At 36.9% G+C, this 10,970-nt stretch overlaps 1 protein-coding gene across 1 annotated transcript in view; it reads left to right on the top strand.

Annotated features, from left to right (window-relative positions):
- LRRC2 (leucine rich repeat containing 2) overlaps positions 1-10,070 on the top strand; it is a gene marked incomplete at its 5' end in the record, with an annotated part of 48,113 nt that extends 38,043 nt beyond the window's left edge. The window contains 4 exons of the mRNA XM_009696073.1: positions 3,385-3,530; positions 5,663-5,818; positions 8,414-8,550; positions 10,021-10,070. Coding sequence (XP_009694375.1) covers positions 3,385-3,530; positions 5,663-5,818; positions 8,414-8,550; positions 10,021-10,070 — 489 coding nt within the window. The remainder of the gene's footprint in view (positions 1-3,384; positions 3,531-5,662; positions 5,819-8,413; positions 8,551-10,020) is intronic.
- Positions 10,071-10,970: the final 900 nt, after the last annotated feature.

The following is a 10,970-nucleotide window of genomic DNA, read 5'->3' as shown; positions in this document are numbered from 1 at the left end:
CTGCTGAAGTCATACAAATTTTCTTTGAATTCATTGAGTCTGAAATTTCTGGGGAAAAGCAAATTTGTAATGCATTGATAGACATTTCAGGTTAATCCTTTGCATGTTGTCATACATTGACTTTGATGGGATGCTGTTTCTGTCACAATGTTTACATGCAATTGAAAAATACAGTATTTTTGTGGTGAGGCTTGACATGACTTTACACCTTTTCATTTGTCAGTGCTAAGTAGTAGGCAACTCATGATAAACTTGCATGCAACCTTATCAGTAAATCCCTTTCACGGCAAAAAGCAGAATAGAAAAAACTCCACACCCATTAATCAAATAACTTGTTCAGTTTGGGACATGGTATCCTTTTCTTTCAATTGAAGATTTAACTGTCAGAGAGAAAGAGAAGCAAAGGAGTCCTACAGTGTCATCTGGATTACTTCTATGAACAAAATTATTAGGATAAGCAAAATGGGGCAGTTTGTTAAATTAAAATGAGAACGGTGATTAAAAATAAGGACCACAATAAGTGGGTCCAGGTAGCTAGACTATCAAATATAGCCATTTTTTAAAATGGAACTTGCATAAAGCCTAGGTACTGATTGATTCAAAGTCACATAACAGAGGAAAACAGCAAAAATCAACATGAAGCAAAAATAAATTATAATGTAAAAATGATAAGGGAACCATACTTGTTTGAAAATGAAATGTTATAAAAGGTGCAAAAATCCATCAGTGCTTCAAGAAGAAATAAAATACACAGGGTTTTCTTTAGAAAGTGTAATACATAGCTGCCATAATTTCCAGTGCATCATATATCATACGTGTTTGTTGGTAACATATCAGAGACAGATTAAATAAAACCTCCATTAGGTTTCAACACACTATAGAAAATGGACAGTTTTTGTTAAATATTACCCTAAAAGAACAAGTACTGAGGGCTTGTGGCTTACACAATATAATCATTGCTCCATATATTCTATGGCATGGTGAACTGAACTTTATATCAAGAGATACCATGGCCTTATATTTTGTTGGTACATTTTTATGGGAGTACAAACTCCTGAGAAATGTAGGTTTTCATCTAATCAAATATTAAAACAATCTATTTTCATTACTATATGAAAAATTGCAGAGAAAGCTCTGTTTTTTTAAAAAAATATAATCCTGCTATGCTAAGATTTCTTTAAATATTTAATGCAATAAAGCACTTTCAGGAAACCATGTAAAACTAGTTATTGCTGTTGAAGAAATATCATTTTACCACCTAGTATTAATGTTACCAAGTTGTTTCAGCATGACAGGTAAGTGCATGTAAAAGCAAAGTCTTTAGGAACTTGAGTGAACAATTATGTCAGTTTGTTTTAAAATAATCTACCGCTTGGTGTTTAGAGACTGTGGCTTTTTTTCTTTGGGTATGGTTTGAGAACATTTTGGGTGGCATTTAAGCCTGTGGGACATTATTTTAATCCTGTGCCTGCTAAATTATGTTTGGGGAGAGTTTGTTGAAAGAAATATATCAGCAGATTTAGCAAATTGTTCTGAGTGCAGAGAAACTTGAAATATTTGCTTGAAATTTAGAATTGTGACAATAATTTGAAACCACGAAGTAAATGCAGTGTAAAGATGGTGCGAATCATTTTTTCTGTTCTCTCATTGTTATGATCTAGAAGAGTGAGTCTGCTCTCTTTGTTCACAGGGAGGTTCTGTTTTGCTGGAAAAAAGATTTGGTATCTGGAAAATTTACAATATAGGAGTGAGTGTTCATTGCTAGTAGTCAGTCCTCAAAATGACAAAATGGTTTGGAAGTAAGAAGTGTCGGAATAAAATGTTTGCTTGCCTGTTCTGAATCAGGAGTGAGACAATTCCATGGTAATGCCACACCAAGGCTGTTTTGATGCAGTGATGGGCAGATTTTGAAATTATATCTTTGACTTGAGAAGCTTTGAAATCTCTATTATGTTTTTGAAAGGTAAACTTAATTGTGTAGTCATTTGTAATATGATAACTTCAGTAAATCTCCCTGAAAAGATTTCCCCAGATTTTAAGGTCTGGCAGCAATATGAAGTTTTATCTAGAAAAAACAAAACGAAACAAAAAAAACAACCAACCAAAAACCCCACACCTCACAAACAAAAAAACACCGCCAAAACTCCCAAACCAAACTGACAGAGCATCAAGCTGTGAATGTGAGCATTTTAGATGGCAACGGTCAAATTAAGATGAAAATCTGGCAGTATTGCAGTAAGAAGAAGTCTGGCCATAAAATATAACAAAATAGGACTTAGTTCTCAATAAATATAATAAAACTATCCTTCTCAAGAATTCAGAATGTATTTTATTACTTTTAAATTTTCTCATAATTCATGCTGTTGCTTGCATTTTGCTCACTTTGGAATTGAAAAATACATTTGGGTTGGGGTTTTGGGTTCCTAATGATTTTCTACATTCTAAGAAACCTTCAGGTGAAGACCAATGGCATTTTTTGCTACTTCCTCTTCTGTGTCAGGATCTACAGAGCTAGATTGTGATGATGACATATGACTAGAAACTGAGAGACATAATTTCCATTCTAAAGTACTTTTTTTGGTTAACATTTATACTCCTTTGACATTGACTTTAGTTAGCTTCATGGTTTTATGAACACTGGTAGTGTGAATAATTGATTCAGTACACAGAGAGCTTTATTTAACACATTTATTTCTTTAACAAGTATATTTTACATTTGTTGTTAACCTTCATTGTGCTAAGGGTTTATTACATAAAAATGTAATTTCTTTGAAAAGTATTAAAATAAAAAACTCTAGCGCACCTTATTATATATTTAGTTCGGAGGATGGAAGGTGTATTTTTAAAAATCTTTGAAAAATATTGACCAAATTTTCTGTTGGCTTAAATTGGCCATTTAATTTCCTAAATGTCTCCTAGCAATACACTGTCTGAATAACAGTTGTAGCAAAGGAAATCTATGTGTTTTTGATGGGAGTTATAATATCTCTGATTTTGAGAATGGTAACCTGGCATCTGTTAAGTATCAAAACTGTGTTTTGTCACTTCAGAGCTTAGCTCATATGTAACGTAGGAAGGAACCAAGTCATTGTCTGGTTCTAGCCTTGGTGTCATCTGAAACTATAGGGTCTTTTTTAGAACGAAAATTTCATTCAATACTATGACTGTGTTAGAAAGGTGATGAACACTTTGGGAGGTAGTTATTTCTGAAATCTTTTTTCCCATAAAATGATGACTAAGAGATAAGGCTGGCAAAAAATGAGTAAAAAAATTATACAATTCTTATTTTTCTAAGTGCTTTGAGAAGAATAAGAATGTTTGATGAATGAAATGTCTTCTTGTATTTGCAAAATGTAACTAAAATAAAGCACCACTTCTTTCTAGCTAAGTAACCTGAAACAAGTCACAGTTGTGGATGTGTCAGCAAACAAGTTCCATTCTATTCCAATTTGTGTACTCCGGATGTCTAATTTGCAGTGGTTGGATATTAGCAGCAACAACCTGAAAGATCTCCCAGAAGACATAGACAGGTAGTTTATGTTTTAATTCATTGACAGGCTTGTGAAATATAAAGAAAATCTAGAAAATAACAAGCTTCCAAGGGATGCCATTAATGAAAAAGTCACATGAAAAAAATCAGGTTTGGAAGTGCATCAGATGATAATTTTGCATGTGCTTTACCATTATTATTGATGGACTAGGTCAGAGAACAGAAACTGCATATTCTAGCTCACTGATGGCAGATTGCACTGCCAGTGCCTCTACTCTTCAGTAAACTAATTACATTTTCTGCTGGATTCATGGTAATTTGTCATTATATCCAGGCATTGTTCTTTGGGAAGTTGCTGGGGTATACTCTGCCGCAGTTCCAGCAAAGGGGACTCACCGTACGGAGTTGGCAGCAGTACCTCTCTGGAGGGTAGGTGGGTTGGAGGGGAAGATGAACTAAAGCATGTTTAAGTCACTGAAAGAACCTGATAAACTTTGGCAGTGAAGCAGAAGAATACTGGTAAGATTAAAAAAACCCACTGACAATCCTCCCCGCCCACTCTTAAGTATATATGCATTCGCACACTTATACTTACTCTCTCAATTTAGAGATTTACTAGAACTAGTTTTTTAAAAAAACATGCTGATCCCTTTAATGGGACTTGTCTAGCCTGAGAGAGCATTTTTCTTGTCCCTGGGCCTATTTATTCACTCTGGAGTCCTGTTGTAACTTGGTTTATAAAAATTTACATAGCCATAAGTAAACAAAACACATACTAACTAAGGTTTATTTTAAAAAGTATGGATTATTTATTGATCTGGGAATAGAGATCCCTGAGGTAGAAGAAACTTCACAGAAAACTCATTCAACCTGAACTTTTGCAAGACCTTTGCTGCTGGGTGAAAAGACTTTTCTGGGACATTGTGTAATCACAGATTTCCCTGACAGCAGGGCTGAAGTCTTAATTTGTATTAATAATTCACATGCTCTAGCCACAACAGCAGAAACCTGAAATTTTTTTCCAGGGGATCTGAGCAGAGATTTGATTAACTTCAAAGAGCTTCTAAGAGGATATCTTCATTTTATGGAAGGATACCCACTCAACTGAAGTGTCATTTTTTCCCTGTAACCTATATATATTTCTCTGTTTCCAAAATGTTCCTTTTCTACATTTCATCTTCTCCATGTCATACTGAGCTACCAGCCTCGACACTAGAGCATCATAATCAGACACCACAAAACAAGGTTTTCTTTGTTTGACTTTGAGTCTTGAATTTTGAGATCTCTTGGGCTTATTTGTATTCTACAGACTAGAAAATATCAGGATATCTCCCTCCCCAGTAAACTGATAGTCTTATTCAGACTCATCATTTCAATGCCTGCAGTGTCAAAGAACCTCAGTGAGCTACCACGAAGTCTGTGATTAAAAAAGATGAGTTGGTAGTAAACTGAAACTGTGCTTAATGTCTTTCCCTGAATTCAAACAAACCATATGGGCCTGATAGGCAATAGCCTGCAACAGTGTTCTAGGAATGGACCTTTCTGGTCAAATGAGACAAACTTCTTTCATCAATTTGCTATGTTTTTCATCTTCTGTCTGCTCTGAGGAATAAATGCTCAGCCACAAATTACTATTGCATTGTCATTAAATTGATTTCAGTGGGACAACTTGCAAGAGCCATGTGAGCAGGAGCTGGTCTTTCTGTTGCTCCCCACAGTACTAATTACTAGTGAAAAACAATAAATGGGAATATATTGCCTAGCATGGACATATCTAGTTCATAGAAACCAGCATATGGGCAAAGGTGTGAGCTGGTGACCCATATTTTTCATTAGTTCTGGGATGCACATGGTGAGGCTTTATATCATATTCTGTCAACATCTTCTGTATGAAAGCACAGTAATTTTTGTAACTTTTTATCTTGGGCATGCTTCTGAGTACTTGTCAGAGGTATGCTGTTAGTATCTATAATGTTGAACCATGACTGGAAATTTCCATTAAAGTTGATGACAGTTTGTGAAAGTGTGGTATGAGTAATTTTTGAGAAGCCAAAGATGGCGCATGTAATTGTTCTTCTTTTACACAAGATTAAGGCTGTATTGCTGTTTTGGGTATATGTTCCTTTCTGTAATAAATATTTTCAGTTATCTTTATCTTTTACATTTTTACAGGTTAGATCAACTGCAGACGCTTCTCCTACAGAAAAACAAGTTGACTTATCTTCCACGAGCTTTGGTCAATATGCCAAAACTCAGTTTGCTAGTTGTCAGTGGTGATGACCTGGTTGAGATACCCACAGCTGTCTGTGAGTCAACCACGGGTTTAAAGTAAGTAAAAGTGAGAGAGAAAGGAACAAGTTCTTAAGAAGACAAGGTAAATGCACCCAGGAAAAATACTTCCACAAGCAACAGTTTCTACCATACCTGCTGGTCAAATTCTGACTCAATTTATATCAGAACCCTTAAGGTGGCACTAGAGAGATTGGAAATTGCAGAGAAGCCACAGCTTTCTGATTTTCATCTGCCAGTTCCTCATGTTGTGCATCTGTATGCCTAAACTGTTACTGATTTGGTCATAGTAGCTCTAACTCTGCAGTCACAAAGTCATGCCCCAGAGTGGGACCAGCAGTCTGGCAGTTGGCTCTTGATAAGCTCAGTGCTGTCAAAAGTAAGCTGCTGGGAGTGGGAGACATGGCTAGTTAAAAGGCTAAGTAGTGTCACAGGAGTTTAGCAGTTTGTATATTATTTGCTGTGAAACACCACCTTGTTGCTGCATGCAGGCTAAGACTAAAAGGTCTTTTAGTCTGCCATTACAATGATCTTGCATTTCCGTAGGTGATATTCAGGTCTTTGACTACGAAACCCTTTGAGACTCTATACCGGGTCTGGCTGGGATGGAGCTAACTTTCCCCATAGCAGCCCTTATTGTGCTGGGCTTTCTATTTGTAGGTAGAATGGTGTTGATAACACACCGAGGTTTTTGACTACTGTTAAGCAGTGCTCCCACAGCATCAAGGCTGTCTCTCCAACGCTCCTCAACAAAGACCGGTAGGCTGAGGATGAGCAAGAGGTTGGGAGGGGACATAGCTGGGACTGCTGACTCGAACTGACCAAAGGGATATTCCATACCGTATGCTCAGCAATAAAAGCTAAGAGAAAGGAGAAGGGAGATGGGTCATTTGCTATTAAGGTGTTTGTCTTCCAAAGCGACTGCTATGTGTACTGAGTCCCTGCTTTCCAGGAAGTGGCTGGACATCCCCTGTTGACAAGTACAGAATATTTTTTTTTTGCTTTGCTTTGCTTCCATGCATTGCTTTTGCTTTTCTTCATTAAGCTGTCTTTATCTCAACCTATGTCACCATTTAAGGCTGGGCCGGCGCTTACAGTGGGTGGCAGATGCTCTCTGTTAACCCTGTCCTTTCCCAGAAGGGGAAGTAGAGGAGAAAAAGGAGAGAGTCTTATGGGTTGGAAACTTAAACCAAACTTTAATAAAAGAATAACAGTGAAAAGAGTATAAATAATATTAAAACTAATACCACTTATAATGGAACTAGAATATACAAAATCGATATTGCTCTTCCCGTTGATGACCGTGGGACGATGTGCTGCACTGCGGCAGCTCACAGTGCTCACAGGGCAGGGCGGTCACCCGGACAACCCAGAACTCGACCCCACAGCAGGCGGGAATTGGATTGAGGGGAGGGCAGCGAGCAGAGTCCCACCAGGATGCCGGCCATGACGGAAAGAGAGGGCTGACCCCCATGATCCCCAAGCTTTATACCGAGTATTCCCATGGGTGGGATGGAATACTGCACTGGTCAGTCCTGGGTCACCTGTGCCCTCTGCAGCTTCCTGGGGGTGCGACCCCTCCTCCGCCTTCCCCCCACGAGGAGCCCAGCGGAGCCCAAGAGAGCCCGCGGGGAACATGCACACACCCGTGAGCCTTTCTGCATAATGGTACCGCTCCTGCCCCAACGACAACTACAGACATGAACCGCCATCAACTCTGAAAGCAGGCACTGCCTGAAACCTGTAGTCGGCTTCAGACGGTGCAGTTACTGAGAAAACTTAACTGAAGAAGAAGAAAAAAATCTACCAAAAGCAGAAATAGTTCTGTTTCAGCCAAACCAGGACACTATAAGTTTTTCATCTTACATTCTCCTCCTGTCCTGCTGAGGAGGGGGAGTGAGCGAGCTGCTTGGTCGGCACCTGGCCAGCCAAGGTCAGCTGACCACAGACTCAGAGCAATTCATGAGATTTTAAAAAGCCATATGATTTATTAGAACATTTGCTCTTTTGAAAGTAACAATTTTATTGTTTTTTTTTCCTTCTTGGAGTGGTAATATCATTAGAGGTTTTCAGAATGTTGTGCACTTAATTTGCACATTATGTAAGTTGTTTACGTAACCATCTAGTTTTTCACCTGCAAATTGTAGCTTTAGGAAAGTGCAAATATGACATAATGCACGTCCAGTCATGCATTGTAAAAGAGAAGTAACAAAACAACAACCAAAAAATGGATATACATATTGGCAGCTAAGTGATACCGGCAAAATTCCAGGTTGCTAGGCAGTGTTGTTAGGATGGAGTTCATACTGCTCATTAACAGATGTGAAATTACAGTGTCATCTGTCAGAAATTCCATAAAAAAAGAAATTTAAAAGAATCATTTATGTAGGTAGGAGAAAAGAAAGAGATAAATCTTTTCATTTTAATGTGGAAAGTGGAGTACAGAGAAAGTGCCATTTGAAGTATTTATTTCTAATAATAGATGGATCTTAACAATGCCATAATGCAAAAATTGAGCAAATGTTCTTTACGATTCCCCTTCTGGCTGTAGTAGCAACTTCTAAAATGTCATTCATGTTGACCAATGATGTTCAGAAGCCTGTTGCACATGTTCTTGTGTTAATCTCTGTCTAGGTTTGTAAGTCTCAAGGACAGCCCAGTTGAAACTATTGTCTGTGAAGACACTGAAAAAATTACAGAAAGTGAACGTGAACGTGAGCAATTTGAGAAGGAGTTTATGAAAGCATACATTGAAGACCTAAAGGGAAGGGGTATGTGTTAACTTGCAGTAAACTTCCTGCTGTCTTGGATACAAATGCAGACACACATTGGGAACATTAATTTTTAAGAGTACAAACAATATACCCTTAAACCATAATTGTCTATTATGATATTAAATAAGACTAAAAGTGAAAATGTTGAATATGTTTTAATAAAGATTTGGGCCTTAACTAAAACACTTTATATTGAACATATGTACGCAAAATTAATGGTGTATTTGTAGATGCATTAACCTTAATTCAATGATAATGTATGCAATGATTATCCTCATTTTCCAGATTTACCTACCATTCTTGGGATTGACATTAGTGATTTTGAATTCCTGCAGAAGTGCTTCTCCTCCTCAAAAAACCCCGCAATGTATATATGAGATGCTTTTAACATTGATACAACATTCTTTAACAGTGTGTCTGTATCAATGTACTAGTTGTTTAACCACTGTAAAATTATTGTAGTAAAATCACTGTTTTTGTCTTTATTGCACAGCACCTGAAAGTTTATGTATTATTTTATTTTGCTGTTGTGTTTTATATTCACTGTAATTAAGTAACTGTCAATCTCTTGATTCTTGTTTAGTAAAACGTGCTAGGAAACAAAGGGAAAATTTACTGTAAGCCAAAACCCCCGATAGGATCTGTTTAAATCTCTTTGAGAGTTTGTGTGTAGAAATGAATTTCTATGGAATGAATCTTACGCCATCTTTTCATTCCTTGCATTTAATGTAAGTGGTCTGTATAGTGGTCCTACAAGACCTGGTAAAAGAGAAATGTAAAGAAAGGCCAGAGGATGTGGGTGCAGGATACTTTTCATGTTCTGATACTGGACATTTCTTCCTTAATAACCGTAAGATGCACAGTTAGGTATTCAAGCCATCTACTTCTAAAGTGAAGTCTGCTATAAAAGTACCAGATTCTGATAATGGTACAAACAGCAGTTAAAATGGAGAGAAGGAAAGGAGGAAAAACGGAGATCATAATTCCGCTTTAGAGATACTCATGAAATTTGTGGTGATGGAGTTTTATTTACATACTTGTGAAATGTGGAGTCTAGGATAATGGCTGCCAGGCTGCCTGAAACCTGCCTTTGGCGATGTCAAGCATAGGCCAGCTTTATACCCTGGGGCAAGGTAGCCCAGGGATACACTTTTCTGCCTTACTAGACAAAACTTATCTCCATGCTTTTTATGACGAGGTTGGATCATGAATCACTTTTGGATTTCCTGCTTCTGAACTCTTATGCTATAGATTATGCAATACCTGCTTTTGAAAAGCAGACTGGAGAAGGAATAGCTTGTGTATAATACAAGACAGCAGAATTTCTGAAAGATAATGTAGAGATCCCCTGTAGAGTACCTTTGAGATAAAACCAAACCTAGCTGTTTCTAGCTAAGGGCTCCATTTATTTGTGCTGGATTACACAGCTGAAGTCTGAGATGCATTTCTTCTTTTCTCTTTTCACAGATACTGCACCTTCCTACACTACGAAAGTATTACTCAGTCTCCAGCTCTGAAGATCAAAAATCTCTAAGTCACTAATGAATATCAGACTAACTCTATTTTTATCCACCTGAATAGAAAACACTAGAAACATAGATACCCAGACACACTTCAAAAACATAATGAATTTTTTTATTTGTTACTGTAGTTGCTCCCAGTAACTACAGATAAAACAAAGAACAGTAGAGCCTTCATAAGATGCTGTTTCACCTTTTAAATCAACATATTTATTTTCAAGTCCACAGTAACAGCCCCTAATTTACATATAGACCTGCTGAAAGTAAATATTCACTGCAATAAAGTATACACAGGCAGAGATACCCTCAGGATGAAGATATTGTATGTTGTAGTCGAAACAATGGAACATAAATCATCATCTTAAAAAGAGATTTGATTTCAGAAGAGAGGAAGGATTAATTTAGAAAATGAATGCGATCTCTTGTATGCTTAAGACCAAATAACACATTTCGTTCTTTACAGTATTTGAAGTGTGAACACATACATGGGTTTTTGCATTTATTTCTGTTCTTCAAGGAAATTTTCCTCCTTGGGATTTTCAGTTTAGATGAATTTCAACAACTTTATATTTAGAAACTGTAGCAATTCTGCTGCTTTTTTCAAGCATATTGTAAGCTTTTACCTGTTACACATTCAAGTACCAACATGACTGAAACTTCTGTGCTAAGCAGTCTTATAATAAAGCAGTGTATGAAATAAGATTTTAAGGACTAAGCAGCATGAACAAATACTATCAGCAAAATAGTGATAAAGATCTTGTAGTAATGGTTTCAGATCACAGAATTTTGTGGACATTTATTGGAATTTTCCAAATTGTATAAGAATGAGTTTGCTAGATAAAAATTTATGTTGCTTGCTGTTTAATAATCTGTTTATATATAATTATGTAAGTGTAT

The sequence above is a fragment of the Cariama cristata genome, unplaced genomic scaffold (genome assembly GCF_000690535.1).
Source record: "Cariama cristata isolate BGI_N322 unplaced genomic scaffold, ASM69053v1 scaffold4500, whole genome shotgun sequence".
NCBI classification, from domain to species: domain Eukaryota; kingdom Metazoa; phylum Chordata; class Aves; order Cariamiformes; family Cariamidae; genus Cariama; species Cariama cristata.
Note: the sequence above shows the minus strand (reverse complement) of the source record. Positions and strands in the feature narration are given on the sequence as shown.